Source organism: Camelus dromedarius, chromosome 11 (assembly GCF_036321535.1).
Source record: "Camelus dromedarius isolate mCamDro1 chromosome 11, mCamDro1.pat, whole genome shotgun sequence".
In the NCBI taxonomy this organism is placed as follows: Eukaryota; Metazoa; Chordata; class Mammalia; order Artiodactyla; family Camelidae; genus Camelus; species Camelus dromedarius.
In genome coordinates, this window is record NC_087446.1 from 55,761,698 (window position 1) to 55,787,733 (window position 26,036).

The window sequence follows — 26,036 nt, forward strand, 5'->3', positions numbered from 1 at the left end:
ACCATCTCACACCCCGAAAAGGACTCAGTGCCATTTTCGACTGAGGGCATTTGGGGCACTGTGGACACTCCTTCTTGGGAATGATGCCCGATTTCCACTAGATAAAAACACTGCTTAGCTGACGGTACCCTTCTAGCTGGGGTGGAACCCAGCTTGCTAGACGAAGCCGGAGCTCTCCCTGCCCTCCCAGAACTTGCCTTGCTGTGGTACAGCGCCTCAGCCTCAGCCTTGCTCTTCTGGGCGATCTCTTCATACTGGCTCTTGACCTCGGAGATGATGCTGTCCAGGTTCAGGTTGCGGTTGTTGTCCATGGACAGGATGACATTGGTGTCCGTGACATTTTGTTGCAGCTGAGACAGCTCCTGCAACACACAAGAGGTCTGCCCGCAGCCAAAGGCAATGAAGGGAGATTCCCCTTCCCACTGTTTGGAAAATACAGACTCTCGGACTAGTCGTGCCCTGGGGGGGATTTAAAGCAATACAGCTGCCATTTTTTAGGTCTCTGCCAGGTCGCACTGAGAATTATGGGGAGGACTCTGCATTTCTGAGCCTCCTAGTTAACAGCCTTCACCATTTATGCAGTTTTGATAAAGTGCCCCCAGGAAGAAGTCAGTCGATGGCAAATGCCTTAAATTGTACTTCCTGTTTCAGAAGTCACGTGTGTGCACTTGGGCAGGTAAGTGGTAAATATATTACATTTTGACCTTTGAAGAATTTTGGACATAGAGATAGAAACGGGGCAGGTCTCTTCCTAAGAGGAGCTGGAGAGAGAAGTTGTGACATCAGAGGAGAAAGTTCCTCTTCTCCAAGATATACTCCACAGATGCTCCTGGTGGCCTGGAACCAGGGCAAGCTGAAGTCAGCCGTCAATGGATTCCACCCACCAACAGGGAGGGACTTCCTTTGGTGAGAAGGATGGAAATAAAGGTCTCTCCAGGAGCAGCCTCCTTACCGCATCAAAGAGGATTTTCAGGAAGTCAATCTCCTGTTTTATCATGTCCACCTTGACCTGCAGGTCCACCTTGTTCATGTAGGCATTGTCTACGTCCTACAGGGAAGATCAGGGGCCCTTGATGAATTTCATGCCCCCCACCCCTCATCTTGCAGTGCTCTGTGTACGGGCCCTGCCCCCTCCCTGCCGCTCCTCCAGCCAGTCCCTGTTAGCTGCTCTCCAAAATCCCGGATGAGCCACGTCCCCACAGGACCTCATTTGGCATGGAGTCTGCAGTGCACCTCTGCTGGGGGCTCCACACCCCTATCACTGCTCACACTCCCCCAAGACCATCAGAGCTCTGATGGGACCAAGCTTTGTCAAGCATTCTCTCCCTCTTGCTTGAGACGTGTTTTTCTACTAAGAAGTGCAATGGCCTCTGTGGCTTTTAACAGTCCTCAATTCTCCCACCCTGCCTGTCCATCCCACCTCTCCTGAATTCTCTGAATTTTACACCAAAGCCTCTGCAGGAACCAGGCTGAGAATCCACACTTTTGCCTTCTGGCTCAAACCTTGGTCGGCCCAACTGATAGCAACTTTAAACAGGCATTCTAAGGCAGTCCCATTCCCTCCTCAGCCCTTTAGAAGAAGAATGAAGTGCTTTCTCTGTTTGCATCTTGAGCGATTCAATATAGGCTTCGAGTAGGCAGTTGATAGGAAATGCTCTAGCAAATGTGCAGAACGTGTCCAGAAGCTTGACCTACAGAGTCACCCTTATTCCAGGAGAACCAGCCATGGACACGCCTCACCCTTCTCCCTGGTTACTGCTGTTTTCACGCAGAGGTGTGCTCCAGCCTGTCTGTCTGAGCCCAACGGGCTTCTGAAGCGCCCTCACTCCCACCTCAGCCATGACATTCCCTCACTCACCTTTTTAAGTTTCACAAAATCATTCTCAGCATCTGTGCGCTTGTTGATTTCGTCCTCATACCTGTTGGGACACAGGGACACAGCTGTTAGATTAGTTCTGGTTTGTTTACTTTTTTCTTTTCTTCTTCCTACTGGATTCACCCAAAAGACTCCATTCTCTGGGAATATAAAACACTTTGGTTTAAACTGAAAGTATGATATCCCCAAATGAGGATGCTTTTCTATCATTGAAAACATGTAAAAAACATTATCTCTAAAGCCCTAACTGTCTTCTTCACAAATAATCAGCAAAGATACAGATGCTCCTCCCCTTCATCACCATAAATGCAACTGGGAGATGAGTGGTTTTCTGGGGCAATGATTGGACAGCTCAGATCCACATTCATCTCCACTTAGAGTTTACTCTACCACCTACTTCTTCTTAAAATCCTCAACAAGATCCTGCATGTTGTTCAGCTCTGAATCTTGGGATGTTCTTTCTGCAGAAAGCGTGTTCACGTAAGTCTGCAGTTTGCCAATGTACTCCTGAAAGAGGGGGTCCAGGCGGGTGGTACGGGTGCTGACGTCAACTTGTTGCAGCAGCTCCCATTTGGTCTGCAGCACCTGGTTCTGCTGCTCCAGGAACCGCACCTGCGGTGACCGGAGGGAAAGCACGTGAGCTCTGGGTTGCCCCTCCCTTCAACAGGCCGCACACGCCAGAGTCAGCTCTGGTCCTGCCTCGGGTGATGGAGACAACTGTGCGGCTTCATCCTCACCAGCTGGAGGCCAGATCCTGCCAGACAGAGGTTCTGAGCTCTCTGCCTCCACACTTGGAAAGTTCAGTAGGCTCCTAGTGTGATGCCTGGTGCTCTCCACACAGAGAACTCTCCCCTACTTCACTGCCCACTATTTTGTTTCCAGCTGCTCCCAACACTCTAGGCCATCTCCCTCCCGATTCTAGTTGAATTCCTGGCAAAGGTCCCATAAATTCTGGGGAAAACCAAAAGCCAGGCATCCACTGGCACTGCTCCTAAGGATTATGAGTGTGAGAGCCCTGGAGGGCAGGGTTCCTTGACCTGGTTTTGAAGAGCCTTGTAAATCCCTTAGACAGGTTCCTCAGCCTTGAAATGGGAGAAAGCCTGTCACACTCCAAAGTGACACCAATAAAGACTTTATGGGTCACAAAACTGACGACGCTTCTCTTGAAGGCAGGAGTTGCGTTCGTCCCCAAGTAGACATTTCAGGTTCAACTTCCCCAAATGTAACGCAGCAATCAGTTCTCGGGAAGGAAGGACGATCTCAGAAGATGTCTTACTAATCCCTCCCAAAACCTGCTGTCACATGGCCTAAACTAGTCCGTCTATTACTTGTCTATATCTGTTCTGTGATTTTCAGAATTTTCCATAAGTATTGTTTGTTTGGGATGAAACAATAAAGCCAAAGGCACAAATAATCCCTGACTGCAGACTGTTATGAAAGATGTAGCCCACGAAGTCAGCATCTTTCCCACGTGGGTATTGGCAACTACTCAGGTCAGTATGACCACACCCATGGCTCCTGAAAAAAACAAATCTCCGTCATTTGCTTTCCAATCAGCACTGAAAGTAGGGCAATCCTGAGCATCAGATGGAGTCAGCTTCTCGTGACTCACCTTGTCGATGAAGGAAGCAAATTTGTTGTTGAGAGTTTTGATCTGCTCCCGCTCCTGAGACTTCACATTCTTTATGTCTGGGTCAACTTTCACGTTGAGAGGCTGCAGGAGGCTCTGGTTGATAGACACTTCGTGGATGCCTCCACCAGGGAATCCTCCAGGCCCAAAGCCACCAGGACCCCCAAAACCTCCAAAGCCACCACCACCTCCAAACCGGCCTCTACCACCTCCACCAAAACCGCTGCCTCCAAAGCCGCTGCCTCCTCCAAAGCCACTGCCTCCTCCAAAGCCACTGCCTCCTCCAAAGCTGATGCCACTTCCAAAGCCAATGCCACCTCCAAAGCCACCTCTTCCGCCACCAAATCCTCCAACGGAGCTAAAGCTTCTACCTCCTCCAGCCACACTAGCGGAGATGTACTTGGTCCCTCCAAGACCAGCAAGGCTCTGACTGCCAAAGCCGCCACCACCATGGCGGCTCAAGCAGGAGAAGCTGGTGGCTGATCGCCGGCTCCCACCGGAGACCACAGCTGAACCACTGCTGAAGCCCCGGAATCCTCCTCCACCTCCTCCTCCTATTCCTCGAGGTTTGCACGAGATCTGACAACTCATGATGCCTTTGCCCAGAGAGGGAAGGTGAAGTTTCCTGGGAAGCGTTAAGGCTGGAGACTCGATTCTGCTGTCAGGAGACTGGCAGGGTCCTCTTTTATATCCGCCAACTAGGTGTTGTGTGCATGGGTGTGAGCTCGCTTATTAATGGGTTTGGTCTGCCTGGAAGCTACTGCTGGTGATTATCAAGCAAATAGCCATTAAAAATCTACTAATCAGTTCCATCCCAGAACTTGCTTTGATTGCAAACTTCTGTTTATCTGGGCATCAGTCATGCAATTTGATTATTGTAAAATCATCAAAAGAGGAGATTAGGATGTGAGTTTCTCAATCTGAAAAAGGAACTTCTACCTCCCTGCTCTGGACCAACCCAAGGGAGGCTAGCTACCACTCAGGCCTGGGGAGTCTTGCTACCCAGTTCAGCTGATGAAAGAGATGACAGGTTTAGAGACTGCCAGAGGCCCTCAATACCAGCCTTAGAGTTCCCCTTGCTTTTCCATCTGAGCCAGGAAGAGTTTCAACAAGTGATTTTGGAGAGCACAAATGTGATGTGGGGAAATACACATCCTATTCCAGAAAGAAGCTGAACTAGGATGTTTCAAAAGAGTTGTCAGGTTGCAAATGATCTTGACTCTTTCCTTCCCATGCCACACCTGAATACACTGTAGCCAGTAACCGAGGAGAGAATTTTCTTTCCTGTAACCAGAAGTCTTTAAAACCATCAGCTCTGCCACTCCAAGATCCAAGTGCATATTGCTTTGGCCAGCCAGTAATCATGTATTGCCCGATGGTCACACTAAATGATTTGGAAGTCGGGCTCCTCAGTGACACCCAGAGGTGGATGAACACTATATATGCATGACCGGGACATTATGCTGTACACCAGAAATCGACACATAGTAACTGACTATACCTCAATTTAAAAAATAAGAAGAAGACCCATCAAGTCACCAAGGATACAGAGCATCCACACCTAAACTCACCCACTGTCCTTCCTTGGTCCAGGCGGCCAACTACACAGGAGAGGCACTGTGGCGTGCTAGAACTGAACTGAACGTCGGATGTTCAGGGTTTGAGTCCCAGTTTTGCCGTTTACTGGCTCTGTGACTTTGAGTTAAATGCTGAGGCTCTGCATCCTTAGCTATAAAATGGGAGGTTCATGGAAGTACTTTGAAAACCGTGACACACAATACTAATGTTAGGTCTCAATATTGTTTTGGTTGAAGCAAAGATACCTTCTCTTCCTTTCGCCCGGGGCCTGTTATTCCCCCTTCTGACAGCTACGACAACACCCTCCACACAGGCACCACGAGTTACAGAACCAGGACTTCTCAACTCCTAGGACAGAGTTAGCATAAAAGAATATAAAAAACCTGCGCTTTGCAGTTAAGTCCCAGTTTCATCATGTTTTAGTTAAATGACCTTGGATAATTCATAATCCTCTTTGAGCCCTGGTTTCCTCATTTATAAATGTGAATGAGAAGAAGATGGCTGTTGTAAAACCAGACCAAGACAAACATATGTCCTAAGCACAGTTCCCAGTTAATAGCAGAAACTTAATACGTGTTATTTGTGTTCTTATACCCCCTCCCCCAAGACTCCAATCCCATGTCTTAACTACATGGTCGAGGTGAGGATAGGGGTGAAAAACACGGAGATGCTATTCAGGATATTTGATTTGCAATAAGAGAATGCTGAAGGAAGCAAATGCATGTGATTTTTTTTCCCAATCAGGCTTGTATAATCATAATCATGGAAACAATTCATAAACCAAAAAGCTTTAGAGTGAGCCTCCGTCCAATGTCAAATGTTACCTGCAGGTATCTGAACAACGCCCTAATTGTCCATTAATCCACCATGACTGTGCCGAGGCCACGCCAGCTTGCTGAGTGATAGTTGATGGGGAGGCGGGGGAGCTCTTAGTCCCTCCTTGGAGGAAAGGAACAAACATTTGTTGAGCATCTACCCTGCCCCAGGCTCGTGCCGGGCACACGATCTGCAGGTTTTACTGCTCTATGATTCTGCTTTCACACCGGGTCTCCCTCCCTTCCTCACCGCTGGGCACCTTCCCTTTCTAGACCCATTGGCCAGATTTTAAAAGTCAGATGTGAAGAGGAAGCATCCTCCTCTTCTCTTGAAATGTGAGGGTAGAATTAATGCAACTCAGATATTATATAACATTTAATTTCCATATTTGGGGGGTAATTAGGTTTTTATTTACTTATTTTAATGGAGGTACTGGGGACTGAACCCAAGACCTCATGCATGCTAAGCACATGCTGTACCACTGAAATATACCCTTCCCCCATTTCCGTATTTTTTTTAATTTTACCTTTAATCTCAATGTGCTTTTCTAGATTTCATGTTTCACATTCTTTAAGGAAGTGAAATGGGAGTAAAGACTCTTGGTTCTGGCTATGATTTTGTGGCTGACTTCCTCAATTTCTTCATCTATAAGATGGGTACATTTATCCTAGATGCCTGATGTCTCACGAGGACACTGACCTGTTGTTATGAAGGATTTTAAGCTTTACTGTTTCTGAGAACAGAAAGGGGAACAGATAGGATAAAATCCTTCCTCCTGCTCCCTAATTCTCCTTTCAACAAGCTGCCAGCAAGCCCAGGCTCCTAAATGCTTGTCCCCTGAGATGTTCTTTTGAAAACCTTGGCACATCCGATCTTGGCCCCCGGAACAGAAAAGCGAGCTCCCAGCATTAAGTAGAGAGGGTGAACTGCTTAGCTGACGGGAAGCTGGTGCGGCTGCAGCTCCAGATTCTCCCAGGGGGAATTAATTTCCCCCTGCCCACACTCCCTTCGCCTCCTGTGTACCTCTCTGAGAGCCTCCTCTCCATCCTCCTGTGTTACACGGAGCCGCATCCTGGGCTTCTGCAGGGAAAAATGTCACTTCCTTTCCCACTGCTGTGGCCATGGATGTCCCATGTAGTTCTAATTTTCTAATCCCAGCAGATCTGACCCAAACAGTGTTTTCCATGCGATCAATCCACAGCTGAATGAGCTCCGCTCCTGTCATGGCCACCTACAACTCATTGGGGTGTGTGCCTTGTGAGCTCAAGTGCCATCCAGTTAATGGCATCACTCCGACCTGGTGCCATGTGTTCTCACCTTCGTTCACACAGGAAGAGTCAAAAGGGGGTTTTCACGAATAGTTCTTGCTGTTTGCAGCCCAGCCCTCCTTCCAGCCAAACTACTTCCCAGATCAAGTTCTCCCTCGCCAGCTCCAGCACTAATATTCTTACTCTTGCTCGTTACCTATGTAGCCACCATAACACGGAAGGACAAGACAACCATCAGAGATTCCATCTCATCCTGGCTGAGATTTCAGAAAAATGCAGTCATCGTAATTACACCACTCACTTCCTCCCCGCAGTTCAGAGATTTCCCCAGGTTTCCCCAGATTTAATGCTGCCTCCTTCTTACCCACCCCTCATTCTTGGGGAGCCTTCCTACTAATCCCAGACTGTTCTGCCGCCAGTGACAGCTGTGATTCACCTGCAGTGCCCCTCCCTGGGCACCTGCCGTTTTCCTCCCTGTGCCTAGCGCCTAGTTCCATCAGATGCTTCCAGCCCACACCTTCCCCCCAACCCTCCGCCTCCGCCTCACTCTTTCCCATGACTTAAGGCTGCCCACCCACCCCCACCCCCACCCCCACCCCCCGCTTTTATTTCTTTCAAGGCTTCCTGTGTTGGCTTGGATGGGAATATTGGTGGGAGGAGGCAGGTGGAAAAACACTCTCCCCCACCCCCCAAAAAAATAAGAAAGAGAGAAAAGCATAGAAAAAATGGAATTGTAGAAGACCAAATTCAGGAGACTCCTGCTCCTCAGCCTAGCAACAAAGTTCTTCAAGATGCCTTCAGAACTGTGGGCACTGGGGTGCCTCGTTTTGGAAGGAACAGCCAAAGGGCTTGATTCTAAATGGCCTCCTTTCTACAGGGTTTTTATCCAGAAGAAAAAAAGGAGAAGAAGACAGAGGAAGAGGAGGAGGAAGAGGAAGACAACTGTTCAAAACTCTCTGGACAGCTTTTTTTTTTTTTTCACATCAAAAGCCATGGGTCTTCCAAACTCTTCTTTAAAAGCCTTTTAAATTCTAAAGATGCAAGTGAAATCATTGCTAATTGAGCGGCACATGTTTCATAGAGCTAGTACAGTCACTCACTTGAGATGTATTAAATTCACGACACCATGACACGAATTATATTTTTACGAGCCTTAAGCACACTTCCCAGCCCATCAGGTACTCAAAGCAGTAGATTTGTCTCTATTTAGCAGTACTTTTTCAAGGGAAGCTGTGTGATAAACTGGGAAGAGCATATTTAGTTGTAAAGGTCGAGTCCTTCTGCCAGAAACTAAACCACATGACCTTGGCTTATCTCTCTTGCCAGGCCCCACCCTCCTCCCCACAGACTGAATGAAACCAACAGGAAAGGGAGGAACGTTAGAGGGGGTCAGAGAAGCCGCAACCAGCTGACTCCAGAGCCCGCAGCTCTCAGCTTTTCTAAGCCTTGGTTTTCTCATCTGTAAAATCAAGGTGCTGGACCCCAGATCCCTAAGGGTCTCTCCGGTTCAGAAGATAGTCTGCGCTTCAGAAGGACATGAACAAGCAAAGCCCAACTGCTGAAGCAAACAGGGAGAACTTAGAAAGCAGAACCCACACCCTGCTTTCATTTCTTTCCTCACTGAGGGACAAGGGAAGAAATGGTGGCAGCAAGGCAGACAGAGGGAAGGCAGAGAGAAGGGAAAAGGGCAGACACGTACGGCTTCAGCGAACCGAGGAGCATTTGGGCATCAGGTCGGAACTGAGACAAGCCTGCAGGGCTGGGCAACTGGGATCTGAAAGGCACGATTTCATTATGTCTTGATTCCCCAACTGTAAGTTCCTCAGGAGTTGATATGTCCATTTTTCAAAGATATTGATATGTGTCTGTTTCAAAGAAACAGAGTTGATTGATGAATAGTTGTCTCTTTGAAATAGCATTTCACCTGGGTACAAACTATTAGGCAGAAGATAAGCTGCAGGGATAGACTGTACAACACGGGGAATAGTGCCAGTATTTTATACTAACTGTAAATGGAATATAACTTTTAAAAATTGTGAAGCACTTTATTGTACACCTATAACTTTTGTTACATTGTACAGCAACTATACTTCCATCAAAAATAAAAATACTATTGATAGGTTAAAAAAAAAAAGAAAGAAAGCATTTCACCACCTCCAAACACTGACTGTAGCAGCTAAAACCCGGGTCTGTTGCTTCTCCCTTAACTCTTCCTCTATTTTTTATTCTTCTCTTCTTGGTGTCAGAGCTCAGCAGCATATCTGGAAGCAGCAGAGAACTTCACCTCTTCTTCTGAGGCTCCACATTAGCCATAAAACTTTTTCTTAAAAATTTTAATAAAAATCTGTCCATCTGAGAATTGGAGTCCCTGGGGTGTAACATCTCCAGGCTCCCTTTCCTTGGGTGGAAATACCTTGGGTGTTTCTGGTGTTTGTCTAAACACCCTAATTGGTTTGGGTTTGCATCCTTGGGGCAGAGGATGAGTGAGGGGCGGTCTGTATGAACCCCACCTTCCTCACCAACCGTCTGTATCAGGCTCTCAACGGTCCCCTACACACTAGAGTGTCATATGCTGAGGGCTTCCTGGGCCCCCATCTTCCAGGGAGGGCCCCAAACAGCCACACCCTCAGGGCCTGTCCTCTGGGGACCCATTACTGTACCCATGGAGCTGGCTCACTGTCCATGCATTGGCTGTCCCCAGAGGGCCAGGATGGTGTCTGTACTTCTCTCTCTAGACTTGACTCCATGCCGTTCACTAGTGAGCAGAAATAATGATGTTAGTGTCAGAATTTCGTGATGTTGTGGAAGGGTTTCTAGGCAAGTGGATCAGAGTGGCTCGCTGCTGACACTGTCTGTCACCCTGTCCTGTGTAGACACTAACCAAGCACAGGTCCTCTCACCCATGGGCAGCAGAAAGGAGTGTCCAATTTGACCAAGCAAGTGTCCCTGGGGATCCCCTCCCACTTGAGCAGTAGACACGGCATCTGAAGTTATGGACCCCTGGAGGGGACAGGAGTCGTTTGTCACCTGGTTTGACCTACTTGACAGGACCTTAAATATCTCCATTTGCACAGCACCCTGTCCTCAGTGGCGTGTTTGTTTTTTCATTCTTGGTCTCATTTCAATCTGCCAACAATTCAGTGAGACAAGAATTATTACAGATGGAGAAACGGAGACATGGGAGGGTTTGCTGTAATGGCACAGGGCTTGTGCCCAGGACACATGTTGTTTTGTCACAAGGCTCCCCAGCATCTCTCCAGACACTGGGGGCCGATGGTTGAGAACAGCAACCCTCCTCCTTCTCATGTTGGAATCCCCTGTACTCAAAAGCCTTTGCTGACCTAGCCCACTGCCCCAACCCTGTGCTCCCTCTGTGCCTCTGTGAGGTTCCCTCGCTGGCATCGTAGAGCAGCATGCAACTCTCTGCTTGGCGTTGTGGGGAGCAGCCTCCCAGTGCCAGGCAGACCAGGGGCCCTCAAAGGACTGCGAGGGCAGGGCTGTTCATCCACCTCTGTGAGATTCCTGGCAGGGAAAGGCATGAGGAGGGAGCTCTGAGGCGGGACCAAGGCTGAGCTGCTCTGCTGTAACTGGGTGGTAGAGACACAGGCTTCCAGACACTGGGCTGGTGGGGCCTTTTCCTGTCAAGTAGGTCTCCTTGCCCTCTGTCCCAGCATAAAAAGAGATCACAGTGTCCCAAGGGAAAAGATTCTGAGGGATTCTCTGTTTAGAGAAAGAACAGCTCTAATGATAAAGTACCCTTGCAGGGGGCTGTAATAAACAAAGGTGGCTCTGTGTGCTGGTTAAGGACTCAGATTTGTGTCACACACCTGGATTGAATCCCAGCCCCACAACCTGGTAGCTTCTTGACCTTCTAGTTACCTACACTTTGATGGCCACCATTTCCTCACCTATAAAGTGGGCATAATAGTACTAATCCCTTTAGAGAGTTGATATAAATAAAATAATTGAAATTAAATTTTGAAATAAAATAATTGAAATAATACAGGTAACAATCAGCATAATTTCCAGCGGGAAACACATGTTTCCACTTTCCCATGGGCTATAGGAGTGGCAGAAAATGTCTAAAACTTCCAACCTTCTGGTAATAAAATTAAAACAACATCACCTTTCCGGTGGCGTCTTGCCACCCGTCCACACAGCCTGACCTGAATGCTCACGAGCCCACCTCCCAGGCCCGCCTTCTCCCTGGAGTTCCTGTCCCTTACCAAGCCCAGGTCCCAGCTGGCAGTCGGCTCAGCCCTGCTTGGGTATTAACCAGCCACTCATTGCAGAACTAGTGATCATGGTTCTAGGTTGTAAGCCTTACCCACCACTCCATGAATATTTCTTTTAAAAGAGGGACTCTTGAATGCTTCAAGACCCAAAGAATGAAGCCATAGCGAAGAATGAGAGTCGGGACTCCACCTTGTCCCCAAGGAAGCAGCCTTTCCCAGGTCCCCAGCTGCGCCTCTGCTCATGCCCCACCCACCCCCACCCCCACCCCAGCATCTTCTCAAGGAAGAACCACAGTGGAAATAAAAGCTCCCTTCATGTGATGTTCTAGAGCACCCTCGAAGATGTCATTTCATCTTGCCCATCTCCTTCTGAAAAAAGTAGGGCAGGTATTAATACAGCCTTTTCACACATGAGCAAACTGAGCCCCTAAGACAGTGCAGAGACCTGCCTAAGGTCACCAGGTGAGTAATGTGGCTGACCTAGGACTTGTACCCATGTCTTCAGGTTCTACCTCCTTCTGTGAGCCCCACTTCTGCCCATCCACCCTCATCTGCCTGACCCCTGTTCCCAACACAGAGCTCTAATGAGAGTGCTCTGTCCCTTGAAAGGCTCTCCAGCCCATTCTAGCACCTGTATTACTAACAGCTCAGGAACATGTTAGGGCCCAACCGACTGATACCTTCCTTTTTAAGATGAAAAAACAGAGTTCAGAGACGTGTCAAGGTCACATAACTAAAGGGAAACAGCAAGAACCTAGCCCCGCAGCTCTGCCACCAAGCCACATTACCCCTAAGAGCACAGGATTTCAGAACCAGAAAGTCCTCAGGTAAACCAACAGCAGGGGCTTAGTACGCAGCATCACCAATGCGCAGTTACCCACAATGATGGGAAATTGGTAAACAGCGTCCTTTCCAGGCTGCTAAATCTGTCGTTGCAATGCTTCCCCTAGGCTGTTAAGGCATCGAACTGACTGCCCCTCCTATTCACGCCCCTCGGGGTGGCCAGGAAAGGGGTTAATAGGCTGGATCTAGGAGCAAGATAATCCAACCCTCACTCCCTCAGACCCTCAATTTACAGGCTGGTGATTTTCCTGCCAAGGGATGGACTACATTTCTCCACCTGGTCCTCCAGGTATACACCTCCCCGTGGTGGCATGTGGCAGGTCACTAGTGCCAATGAGGTGGCATAAGGCTCCTGCCACACCACCTTGCCTCAAAGCCAGATGTCCTCACCACGGAAACCTTGTTTATGCATTATAAAGCCAAGAGACAGGATTACGGAGGAGAAGGCAGCCAGAAACAAGGCACTTTCCTGAAGCCCAGAGGGGTTTCTCTAATCCCCAAAGCATCTTAGCAGTTAGCACAGTGTGAGAGGAGACACTCAAACGTTAACCTGTTGAGAAGGGGTGGTTTCAACTCCAGGACCATCTCCTGCTTCCTTTGGGAGCATAGAGGTAGTACACTATGTTCTCCACTTGCCCAGGATGTTCTTCCAGCTCCACCAGGTGTAGGACAAAAGGAAGTCAGCTGTGCTGATGACACAAGGGACTTAAGGCTGACAACCAAAGGGACTAATCAAAGAACTACCCCGTTGCTTACACAGTATGAGTGAGGAGAGCCGGGATATATAGCTTGTTGGATCCAGAAAGCTTAGCCGGGGACCTGCTCTACCCCTGCCACACCCACTCCTCATCTTCCAAATAACTTAACTTAGAGGAGGGACAGGAATGGCCTCACCTCGGTCCTCACCTCACCCACACCCTGTCATGAGCAACCCATGGTCAAGGACTGCATTCCAGTGTTTTCTTAACTGAACCAACAAAATTGTTCTCCAAATCACCTATCAGATCAGCTCAGGCTGACACCCCACTTACATACTTTTTTTAACTGGTCAAAATATTTTGGAAGTGGAATAAGAAACTTGGAGAAGGAAAAGAGAGGAAGAGGAACTGGGAGGATTGGAGAAGATGATGGGGAAAGATGGAATGAGTTCTCAGGGTTGGAAGTGTTTCCATTCAGGGTTTGATTCTTCTGAAGCATCCCTGCCTCAGGAAAAGCCTGTCTACTCAATGGAGATTCACTCATCAGTTCACAGGGAGCCCCTGCCACCGCCAGACAGCTGGACCTGGGTGAGCGTTCTTCAGAGTGACCCCATCACTTCCAAGCAAGAACAGACCTCATCTTCTTCTATAAAACAATGGTGTGGTCAATCCTTGGTAAAAGTGACCACCACGTACACCCTCAGTCACTTTTGATCTCCTTTCAAGTCTCCTCTATCCCAGTTCTTGCCTCTGAGCTCACACTAGCTTTTCAGGGGATCATCTGAACTTTCCAAATGCCCAGGACCTAACTCAACACCCAGCGGGAAGACATTTCTTCCACTACCAGAGATCTCTATGCCAAAAAGGATTCAGCTGCTTCCTTATGTCTTTACAACCAACAGAACAGAACCAAGAAAAGGCCTTTTTCTTTTTATTATTCCCAAGAAGCTTCCTGAAACATTCAAATTACATACTCTTCGCTCTCACTGCCCTTGGGAGCTGCTGCTTTACGATAACCAGCACAGGTCCCATCACTGTGTAAACGAATTTTTGTGCCAGCAGAGGACACTCCATACTGTCTTGAAAGGATTAACAGGGCCGATTGACAGATTGGAAACTGGGCGTGGGCACCAAGGAAGACTGGGGTAACCCTAGGTGAACCTGGGAAGGTCACAAGTTGACTAAGACTGTGCCATTTTTCTGATAATGGGTTGGGAGGGAGTGTCATGTTCCCTGCAGCAGATATGGGAGGGGCAAACACAGTGACACAGAGCATCCCAGGGTAGCTTGGGTATCCATCCTTCCAAGGAACAACCAAAAATTGCTGGCACCACCCAAATGTCTCATGGGCATCTTTACCCTCCCTTTCACCTGGCACAACCTTCAGCCAACTTTAGCTCTAGGAAGCAGCTTGATAGCCCAGCCACAAAAATGTCCTGAAGCAGCAATACTTCTCTAGGGATCTTTTGGAAATCTGTGGAGACATGTTTTGCTTGTCACCGTGATATGGGGGGCTATTACTGACATTTAGTAAGCACGATCCAGTTGCTACTGGACCTCCTGGGCTTTTGCATGCCCCGCCATGTATAATAGCTCAGCCCAGAACCCAAACCGTATCACATACACATGCAAAGTGGCTTCCCTCAGCTTGCAGATATACTGAGTTTTTGAGGGGTGCTACTGCTATGGTAATCAAGAGAAGGCTGTAGTTTCCTTTCATTAGGAAGCTTGGAGAGTGTTCACCTTTTGGGAAAATTGTGTCATCAGTTGCAAAGTTGCTCATGGTATTTAGGTTTGTCAATACAGCTTACCTGCACCAGTCCACATTTGCAGCCGGTTGAACACATTCTACCTGTTGGTTCAAACAGCTGATGCTTCCTATGTTTTCTAATAGGGCCCTACTTGAGAATATGCCAAGTGAAATATACAGGATGTTATTACCAGGTTTTTTTTTTTCATTTTATGTCTCCTTTATATTGCAGTTGAGGCTTTGTGTTGATTTGTTTTTATTGCATATGATTGTAACATATAATACCATCAGTGTTTTTCTTTTCCTGACAGTAATAGGGTGGTACTTTAACTTTTGTTGTAAAACATCAGGCAATGAGACTGCTACCTCTAGAGAAACTGACCTAAAAAGAAAAAACGTCTTTTATTTTAAACATTTTTTATTGAGTTATAGTCATTTTACAATGTTGTGTCAAATTCCAGTGTAGAGCACAATTTTTCAGTTATACATGAACATACATACATTCATTGTCACATTCTCTTTCGCTGTGAGCCACCACAAGATCCTGTATATATTTCCCTGTGCTACACAGTGCAATCTTGTTTATCTATTCTACAAGAAAAAAAGTCTTTTTTCAAAATAAATTTTTAGCAATGTCCCTAAATTTCCTGTTAATATTTCCACACGTGTTTTGCTTGAACAGGGCATGGAACTAAAAGACTTCCTCATAGTTCCTCCAAGGGACCAACAGAAGATCCTCATGCCAGTGAAGACTATTCTGGAAGTTATGGTTCCTAAAATTTCATGCAAAACCATGGGCTCTGGTTTTAGATCACCTTTTGGAATTCTCTCCCCCAAGGGCTAGAGAACAGCCCTTGAGGCTCGTGAAGACCTTCCCCCAAGGGAAGGAGTAGGGATGGCAGAACTGAGCTAAGTTGAACTAGGATCTGGGAAGCAAGGGTTGCAGGAAGACTTGCTGGCTTCTGCTGTTTCCCCAGGGGCCCTAGATGGTTGTCTTAGGCCTGGGATGTGGGACAGGAGGGAGTTGATGTGTGAGGAAGGGAGAAGGTGGGAAGTCCATTCTCTCGAGCTAGATGAATCTCAGGACTCTGTTAGAGAGGTGACTGTGTGAGGGTCACACAGTTCTGAAAAGAAGCTGGCTACTTATGAAAGGAAGACTGACCACTGAACTAACGGTTGCAACATTGTGACTATTCAAGAAAGAAGAATGGCCCATGAGGAGCCCCAAGTCAACATCAGCCAGCAGGCAGAGGGAAGGATTCTGTCCTTCCAGCTGGGACTCTAGGAGCAAGACACATGGATCCAGACCCAGGGAGAGGAGATGTGTGCAGATATCTTAAGGTAAGGGCAAAACGCTAAAACTGGGTCATAGGATGTGGCATATGGACAGAACCCTCACAGCCAGATCCTAAAAGGCTTATTTGCTAAAGAACACAGGACATCTGAGAACAGAGAATAAATCTATCTGTCCATTTTTACTTGCAGGTACATAGATATTTTTGGAAGGATTCCCAAGAAACTATAGTTCCTGTAGAAAAAGGGACCTTGGTGGTGCAGGATAGGAGAATTTTTATCACCCAGTTGTACTTGTGGATTTTACTCCTGAATATTATTACTGGGCCAAGTACCAAACAACAAATCCACACTGAACCTACCCAAGGGTGAAATAATGGAGTCTAAGATTTTGAGAGTTCATCACTCGATCTGGGGGACCTCAGTATCTTGGCTACATCATCCCTGAAAGATTATGCTTGGTCTCACAGTCTTTAAGTTTTCTCCATTTGAGCAAGTTTCTCCAGCATATTTCTGGCTTTCCTACTGGAGGTTCTCTGCAGTTCTCCCTCTACCCCTTCTTCCTGAGTTATCTGATGGTTACTCTAACTTTTGAACTTTGATGACTCTTCAGTTTATACCCCTAGGCCCAAAATTACATGGGATAGTGGCAGCACCTCAAAAGCTTAACTTAGCATTTCTCCCCACTAGCCCTCTTGCTATGTTCCCTGTTATTACTCAAGCCAGGAATGTGCAGCCACCCTCCACTCCTCCCTTCGCCTCACCCGCCTCCCCAGCCCACATCCGATCCATCACCAAGTCCTGATGATCTGACTCCTAACTACGTGGAATGCAGATCCTCATTTCTGGCCACTCTACCACTTCTAAGGGCTTGAACTGATGTGCAAGCCTTGATTGTCTTTTGTCTGCACCTTTGCAATAATCTTCTAATGATTCTTCCTACCTCTAATATGGGCCCCTCCAATTTGATCTGAATGATCCCTCTAAACACCAATCTAACCATGTCACTTTCCCATTAAATCCCTTTGCTGGCTCTTCCTCATCTTTCATAGCTGTTTCAGTCATACAATATTTTCTAAATGATACTCTCATGAACAGATCTCCCAGAAGCAGTCCAGATTTCTTAGGAGATACTCAGGTACAAGACAAACTGTGGTTCATGCTCAATTCTTATTCCACTAGCGGTAAGGCAACTCCTTTCCCGCCCACTGACCCAGTACCTAGCAGGTTACAATAAGCCAGTAGGTCCCAAAATCCCTTCTAAGAACTTCTGACTCACAAGCTAGAATCTGGACTCTGTTGAATATATATAAGGCCCTTCTTGATTGGCTCTAACGCTTCACCCTCATTTCTTGTCACTAACTTCATGACCCTTCAGATGATCAATTACTTCATGCAATTTTACTCTTCTGTGTCTTTATCCATATTATTCCTTCTAACTGGAGTGTCCTTCTCTAAACGTCCTTGTCTGTCTTGACTTTCCTTGTCTGCCTGAAAAACTCCTGTTTATCCTCTAAAACCCAGCCAGGCATCACTTTTCATCACTCTCACTTCTGTATTGTACCATTTCTATTCCTTGTACGTGTTTTTACCATTGCATGAGTCATGTGCATTATGACACGTTTTCATACTCCCCATCACCCAAGTCTTTGAGAGCAAGAACCATGTCTCACTCATCAGAATACCTTCAATGTTTCGCCTTGTCCCAGACACATGGTATGTTTGCAAGAACTGTTTTTTGAACTAATCAGTATCCAGATTTTTTCCTTCGCTGTCTTTCTAGTACTAATGCATTTGGGCACTTGATCATACTCATTTTAGTTCTGCATTATATATTGACTAACACAGGGTCTTCATATAGTCCTGTGACCTTACAACTTTTGATAAGTTTCACTATAAATTATAGTGATTTCTATTTCCTATCTGATGTTATCAAGAAAACCCAAGTCCAAACAAGACAAACAAGGGTATTCCCAATACTGAAATGTGACTAAAGAAACTTGTAACCTAAAGAGAGATTAGAAAATGTGTGCCAGAGCACTAGAATACATCACTGTTCATCCAACAGAGTTCCCCATACTGTATCTGGTGACCTCAAAGGTCTGTCCTCCCATGCAGGAGAGGAAACCACTTCCCTCAAGACCATCCAACTCTTGTTCTAAATCCACAAGCGCCAAGCCACCCACTGTGACTAATTCAGTTCCCCAGGTATATTGATAACAGGATGGTGATGCTCTGGTGTTTTGGTCACCGAAAATGTGGATTCCTCACAAGCTAATACACGGTCTGGTCCATACATCCATCTCTACTATGTTTGGCCTACAAGGATCAGGCCTGAAGAGCAGATTCAACTTGGGTTCACTAACAATATCAATTTTATGTCCCTGCAGAGCTATGAAGGGCCACAGTGATCATGTCAAGGTACTTCCCTCCTTGGTGACCCTGACAGCGAGCCACCACTGTCTACTCATTTGTCATTCCCTTTTAATTTCATTTAGCTACTGTATAACACCTTCACAGCTCACAAAGCATTTTCACCTTGTATATTTTATCCTCTTGATGTCTGGAGGCAAATGTCCTCATTCTCATTTCACCTACAAGCAGCTGAAGCTCAGAAGGGGCAAGTGACTTGTCCAACGACCCACACAAGCTATGGATTGTCTTCCTTTGTCTGCCTTATAAACATCACAGTGGATTAAACCCAGGGTCTCAGAATCAAAGTTCCTTGTTCTTTCCATCCACCAATATACCTTCCAGGATCTCACACCAGTCAGACAGGAAGCAGCTCTGATGAAAGGGTGATTGGGGAGCAGGGAGAGCGCTCACTGATGGTATTTCCATGATACTCGTATCAATCTATACCCTCCCTGTTCCCCTCAGCCCTGGCTGACACTGGAGCTAGAAATGCTTTTCCTAATTGGAGGCTAAGAAAATCGCTCCTCAGAGAAGTTGACTGAACTTTTTCGTGATCATGGAATCGCTGGGAACCTGATGTTCCTTTTTTCTTTAGAATAAACATCTACTGAGCTGCCTGGAGACCACTAACAATGTTACAACAGGCAGATCATCATCATCATCATCACCATTATCATTAAAATTGGCACTCTCTGAGTGCTTACTATGTGCTAAGTCATGTTCATTCATTATCTCATTCAATCCTCCCAATAATTTCTACCAGGAAGGCATTATTATCCCCATTTTAGAGGTAATAAAGCTGAGGTGTATAACTTCAGATCAACACTGAGCTAATAAATGGTGGTGGTCCAAAGCCAAGAACATCTGATTCCAAGTGTCCATGCTTCTGGCCAAGCTGCTATCCCACCGCACTGCTTCACTAGCATGGGCTACATGTCCACGGATGCACTTCTTCTACCACTAAGCAGGGTTTTGAATAGTGGCCTGAAAGAGAGGGGAAATGATTATCCAGCTCTCCATTACCACTCTTGGTTCTTGAACTCCCCAAAGTCTGCATTCCGGCTGTAGTAGCCGCCAACCCCGTGTTACCCACAACCCTCTCGTCACTGGCTGTTCCGCATGAACAATTACTCTTCCATGTAATACTGTCCCCTCTTCTCACTGCCAGACTCCTCCTTCCCCACTGACTTGCTCACTGCCCTTTTCAAGAAAGCCTTCTCAGATGAGTAAAACCTGCTACCCCAGTCTCTCCACTTCTCCACGACACCTCCACCCTCTGGGAAAGAGCTTGTTCTAGTTAAATGTTAAATGTTTCAAGTTAAATGTTGCCTGCCCAGCCTCCCCATCCTGCTCACGTTCATGCGTCCCCACTCCCCCGCGCGCCATGGGGCTCCAGTCTTCTGCCCCAAATACAGCACCCATCCAGGATAGACAGTGCCGTGAACAAAGGAGATTGAGACTCAGAGAGAATTTCAAATGCAGTTTATTGCAGCAATGCAAGGAAACGGGGAATTAAAGACTTCTCCACAAAAGACAACTTGCTTACACCTTAGGTACAAAACCGAAGCAGCACAGAGTTTGCTGCAAGGGTTCAGACACTAAGATGCTGTCCAGAGCATGCGCTCCATGCATGACAAAGAAGTTGTGGATCTGACCAGCCCTCCCCTGGCTGACTTAATGAGGTGCTTTGAAATGTAATGTGTGTAGTGGTGATTGCTGAACTGGCAAAGCACAAAGCAGGGTCATAGCTGGGGGGCTGAGATTGCCACTGATCTAAAAACTTCTTTGGGAAGCAGAGAAGAAAGGAAAGAGCTGGGGGACTAGGATGAACCAGTGTTAACTAACCATAGCCCTTTTCTCCAGTAAGACTGGAGCAGTTGGCCTTGGTCTTGCCAAGCATATTTGGTAGCGATGGAGAGGGAGAGCTAATGGGGATGGAGAGTGCCTCTTTATCTGGTTCCTCGGGAATAGCTGGTGGAAACAAACTTCACGCTGGAACTGCCACCAGAGGTCTTGGTGCCCCCAGAGCTGGACCCTCGGCCTCCGGAGGAGCTGAAGCTACCTCCAGAGCCCCCTCGACGGCTCACACTGCTGCCCCCGGAGCTGTAGCTGTAGCCGCCGCCGCCTCCAGAGCTGTAGCTGCCGCCGCCCCCGGAGCTGTAGCTGCCGCCGCCGCCGCCGCCAGAGCTATAACCACCGCCTCCTCGGCTACTGCTTCCACTGACGCTGGTGTGGCTGGTGCTCACAGCTGCAAGGGAACACTCAGTTATCATCAATCCCCACTTCCCTTCCAACCCAGCGAAACCTGTGCATGCCCCACCCCCGAGACATCGGCTTGTACTTACACACACTCACGTTCGGGACACACTCGCCAGACATCCTGCAGGAGAAAGAAAAGCGAATCCCTCGGGACTTCTGCTTCACAAACCGCTTCCCCAGCCCCCCTCCGCCACCTCCAGGAGCCTTCGCATCTGGGGCTCCTCTAATCCACTGGATCTGAAACCAAATCCAGTCCCCTCTGGCCTCCCCAAGCGCCATCATTTATCTCAGCATGAGTACAAACAGAGTGAAATCTCCATATAAATTAGACAAGAGTCTTGTAGCCAATGCTTGTCACCTCCAAAGGCGTTGGCTTTAGGCCAGATGACATCTGAGCCAGCCCAGATGGAGAGTAAGCTGCTCAATTTCAAAGAACTTCATGGGGATGCTACAGCCCTCAAAAAAGGGAAGCTAGGGAATCTGGCTCCCAAAGTGAAACCAAGTCTTTCCTCCTGGGCTGTGTACCTCTCCTTCCCCATACCCAGGGCAAGCTGCAGTCACATGGCTGCGTCTTCGATCAGTTTCCAAAGGAGGAAGCATCTAGGAAGTGACCAAACTGCCCAGCGCCCCTTCCTTACCTGATTTCCTCTCCTTCCAGGAGGGTCCTGTAGGTGGCAATCTCCACATCCAGGGCCAGCTTGGTGTTCATCAGCTCCTGGTAGTCGCGCAGCAGGCGGGCCAGGTCCTCCTTGTTCTTCTGCAGGGCATCCTCCAGCTCAGCCAGCTTCTTCTGGGCATCTTTGAGGGCGTTCTCACCACGCTGCTCAGCATCGCTGATGGACTGCTGCAGCGAAGAGATCTGAGAAAGGAGAATCCAGCATGTTATACATTCTCCAGTTACCTTATCCCACATTGGCCTTTTTATCTCAGATGGATCTTTCCACCCAGCGAGGCCAGTAGTCTGGGTCCAACAGAACCACAGGAGTTTACATCATCTCATGAATTCACCTGTCTGTGGATAACACATCACTGTGTCGATTTCCTTAAATACAGGTAATGCAGCAGCCTCTCTTGGCCGTGAGTTGAGGCTCCCTCACCCCTTACAGACTTGACATTTTTCTAAATGTCTACTCCGGCTGCCTTTCCTCTCACTCACCACTGTGTAAGTCTTTCTTCGGGCTGTGGGCTAAATGACTCAAGATCATCACATCTTTCACAAATTTCCCTAAGGAGAACTTGGCACGATGGCCAAATTCTAGAAACCAACTTCGTCACCAAAGGAACTAGGGATAATAACACAACATTGGTATGGATTGCAAGATTCAAAGTTAGGAATCTGTCCTCCAGTTACCCGGGCACCCCAGCCTGCTTCCACAGAGCTGAGCGGTAGAAGGAGGAAGCACGTACCTGCTTCTTGACATTATCAATGTCAGATCTCAGTCTCTGGATCACCCGATTCAGCTCAGAAATCTCCATCTTTGAACTCTTCAAGCTGTCCCCCTGTCTGCCGGCAGTGATCTGGAGCTCTTCATACTAAAGGAGGTGGATCAAGTCAACTAGGTGAGGTCCACGCACACAGGAGAAAACACAAGACAGCAAGACAAGGCATTTCAGGAAAACTGGCCAGGCATTCAGCTCACTCACCTTGGTCTGGTACAGGGTCTCAGCCTCAGCCTTGCTCCTCTGAGCGATCTCCTCATACTGGGCTTTGACCTCGGCGATGATGCTGTCCAGGTCCAGGCTGCGGTTGTTGTCCATGGAGAGGATGACATTGGTTTCGCTGATATGAGTCTGCATCTGAGACAGCTCCTGCAAGACAGACTATTTCAGTGACCCTTATAGCATAAAACAAAAGACAACTTAGAGAGGGGAAGGGTCAGGAGATGGAACATCTATCTCTATTCTTCTAGATAGTGGTGGGCTCAGGCTTAAAGGCTCTCCTTTTGGGTAAACTTGGTTGAAATTAGAGAGCATACCGCTTGGTACAATGTTGTTAAGAAGTCAATTTCCTGCTGCAACGTGTCAACTTTGGCTTGAAGGTCCACCTTAGTGATGTAAGCAGCATCCACATCCTAGAAGAACAATGGTCATCGTGAAGTCATATTCATTCCAGGGCAAGCCCCTCTCACCAGCTGTGGAGGGGATTTTCCAAGTAGAAGAGGTGTTTGGGGTCTTCTCCACACCTTTATACGCCAGGCAGATCACAATCCTTAGACTACCCCCACCCATTGGTATCACAATCATAAGTATCTTGCCTGACTTGCTAAGAACCGCCTCCTCGCTTACTTCTTGAAATGCTGGGCAATCTGGAGCAGCAGAGTGCCCGGATGAGTCCAAGTCCACGTAACGTGGGAGAAAAACTCCACTTCAGCTATTCTTCAGCCCACTACCTGGTTCTCCACATCATGACTTCTCTCCGCTTAGTTTTTGGTGACTCTCGTCTATTACTTATTTCAGGGGTGATATCCACCCTACAGAATTTTCTCACCTTCTTGATGTTCACAAATTCATTCTCCGCATTTGTCCGCTTATTGATCTCATCCTCATACCTGCAAGGAAATCAGAAGTGATTAGGAGATTCAGAGGAGGTGAGGTCTGAAATCTAGCTTTCTGAACTAAAATCGGCTTTGCCTGTCATTGCCCTTCCATTACTAACCTAGGACATCTTGGCCACCCCTTGCTTCTAAGTGATAAAACCACTGAACAATTACCAGCTTCTGAGAAAACTAAAATTTCTAAAAATGCCAAATTGACTTGCCTCTAACCTAAGAAAAGTCACTGTTACATCCTGTTCATAGTCTTAGCTTGCCATTTTCACAAAATATTTTAGGACGAAAGTCAAGAGCTACCCAGCCAGTTATCCTTACTTGTTCCGGAAATCCTCCACCAAGTCTTGCATGTTCTTCAATTCTGAATCCATCCGAGATCGGTCGCTCTTCAGTAGGTCCACTTTGTTTCTAAGATTGCTGATGTATGCCTCAAAGAGGGGTTCTAAGTTTTGGGTCCTAGTGGTGGTGTCTACCTGCTGCAGCAGCTCCCATTTTGTTTGCAGTACCTGGTTCTGCTGCTCCAGGAATCTCACCTAAGAGCACAAGCACCCATTACCTACTGGTGCAGAAATGGAGTCCTAGGACCATTAACTACCGAGGGCTACCACACAGCAAGGCCCTGCCTCATTTGGAAAAGAATTTCAATGCCTGTTTTGCCAGCCACGGCAGACAGAGAAATAGGAAGAAGATGGTCAAGTTAGCATCACCTTCATAACAAACTCCACCTCACTGTTAATTCAGAGAAGACTTAATTTCCCTGAGAATGGCAACTATAGTACTGTTTCAGTTGGAACTTTAGAAGGGAGCAGCTACACAAGTACCAAATAGCAAAGCACATATAAAATTACTGCAGTTGTACTTGGAAATAGACACACAATACTTACAAGGCTGCCTTTTAATTATTTTTAGGTAGATTACCATAAAAAAAAATTTGGTTTGCATCCCCTGAGCATACATACAGTTCAAAAGTGTTGGGAAAATCCAAAATTGAATTCCAAATCTATTGTATTGACATTACTGATGATCAAGCAAAAATTAAAAAGTGATTTACGGGTTTTTCCAGAGCAGAGACTTGGAGAGATAAGCATAAAAAAATCTCCACCCTGATCCAGTGCCAATGTAAAATCTGCAGGGTGCAGTGCTTCCCCTCTGTTTGGCACTGACTTACTACATACTTTCTGCTATAATATCACAGCGCCCTCTCTTCACATTCAAACTCCCTTTTTATGATTAGAAAGACCTTTCCAGGGTTCTCATTTACACCCTAAAAGATTGAGTTAGCCCCGTTTCTATGATCTTCATTCAACATATATGAAGCCCAATTCAGCTGAGGAGCTGAATATAAAACACTTTAAGGTGATGTCAAATTGACCCACACTTCAGTAGACCACAGACCTCCTTGTCCAAGAGAGAGTTTAGTCCCTAGCATCATTCACAAACATACTTCTAATATATCTTCTAGAAGGCAGCTCCACAAACTGTCCTTTAAATCATCCAAACTCAGCATCTTGAGGCTCAAAGCCAAACGTGCCTTGGCAGCGCCAATTCCATATGGACCAGGAGAAACTCCCCCGGTGCCTGAGCAGAGAGACTCACCTTGTCGATGAAGGAAGCAAACCGGTTGTTGAGGGACTTGATTTGCTCCCTTTCTTGTGACTTTACTTTTTGGATCTCGGGATCAATCTCCACATTGAGGGGTTGCAGAAGGCTCTGGTTGACGGTGACTTCGTGTATGCCACCAGGATAGCCAGGCCCAAAACCACCTCCACCAAAACCTCCACTGCCAAAGCCACCACCAAAGCCGCCACCACCAAAGCCACCACCACCAAAACCACCACCCCCAAAGCCGCCACCACCAAAACCACCACCCCCAAAGCCACTACCACCAAAACTGCCACCATAACCACCACCAAAACCAACACGTCCACCTCCTCCAGCCACACTCACAGAGATGGCTTTACCACCACCAAGGTTAACAAGACTCCGACTCCCAAAACCACCACCAGCACCCCCAACACCACATACTCCACTCGTAAATCTCCCACCACCTCCCCCACTGCGGCGCATGGAGCTGCTGGTGGATCTGCGCTGGTAGCTGACCACCCCGGCGGAGCCAGAGCTGAAGCCCTTTCCGCAACGGTACCCAGACCTGGAGCTAAAGTGTCGACTCATGTTGAGTTGGAGAGAGTAGGAAGGAGCAAGATCAAGAAAGGAAAGGAGCTGACACTCCTCTACCCCAAGCACAGAGACTTCCCCTTATATACAGGGAGTAAGTAGGGCTTGGTCCTCGAGTCAGCGGGATGCACTGCCTCTCCAGGGTTTGGCTGCCTGCAGCCATACAAGATTTTTACGAGCCTCAACAACACAATAAACACTACACACCTAGCTCCCAGAATGGCTCTCGAAATTGCTGTGCATGCGAGATTGTTCAAGTGGTAATCATGTTATCAGACAAAATCTCCCTTTGAGTGACTGTGACTTGGGAAAACAGGACCCTACATCTGCCACCTGATACTTCTTGGTAAGATTTCATAACCACCTGTCACAAAGATATGTAAGTTACCATTCGCGTCTTGCCCTTGTAAGCTACTAAGCACACGCTCCTCAGACCTGGCAGGTGCAATTCCCTACACTTGAGTCTTGGAAGGAGTTCTCTGGCCCATTTCTGAGCTCTGCCTTCCAAACCTCAGTGCTCACCAAGTTATATCTTTAATAAGTGAAAAAATTAAAGGAGTTATTTTTATTAAATGTAAGATTTATAAACTGGTTGCATTAATGTCGGAGGAGGAGAAACTGTCAGCAAACAGGATGGATGGGTAGATGCTC

The 26,036-nt window shown here is 47.3% G+C and overlaps 1 protein-coding gene across 1 annotated transcript in view; it reads right to left on the bottom strand.

Annotated features, from left to right (window-relative positions):
- LOC105094589 (keratin, type II cytoskeletal 2 epidermal) overlaps positions 1 to 25,427 on the bottom strand; it is a 28,590-nt gene extending 3,163 nt beyond the window's left edge. Inside the window, exons 1-14 of the mRNA XM_010986655.3 lie at positions 24,807 to 25,427; positions 23,529 to 23,743; positions 23,150 to 23,210; positions 22,638 to 22,733; positions 22,306 to 22,470; positions 22,069 to 22,194; positions 21,300 to 21,520; positions 20,748 to 20,782; positions 20,354 to 20,650; positions 3,489 to 4,204; positions 2,274 to 2,488; positions 1,859 to 1,919; positions 953 to 1,048; positions 198 to 362 (exon numbers count right to left, since the gene is read on the bottom strand). Of these exons, the coding sequence (XP_010984957.3) occupies positions 198 to 362; positions 953 to 1,048; positions 1,859 to 1,919; positions 2,274 to 2,488; positions 3,489 to 4,204; positions 20,354 to 20,650; positions 20,748 to 20,782; positions 21,300 to 21,520; positions 22,069 to 22,194; positions 22,306 to 22,470; positions 22,638 to 22,733; positions 23,150 to 23,210; positions 23,529 to 23,743; positions 24,807 to 25,382 (3,045 nt within the window). The 5' untranslated portion in view covers positions 25,383 to 25,427. The remainder of the gene's footprint in view (positions 1 to 197; positions 363 to 952; positions 1,049 to 1,858; positions 1,920 to 2,273; positions 2,489 to 3,488; positions 4,205 to 20,353; positions 20,651 to 20,747; positions 20,783 to 21,299; positions 21,521 to 22,068; positions 22,195 to 22,305; positions 22,471 to 22,637; positions 22,734 to 23,149; positions 23,211 to 23,528; positions 23,744 to 24,806) is intronic.
- Positions 25,428 to 26,036: the final 609 nt, after the last annotated feature.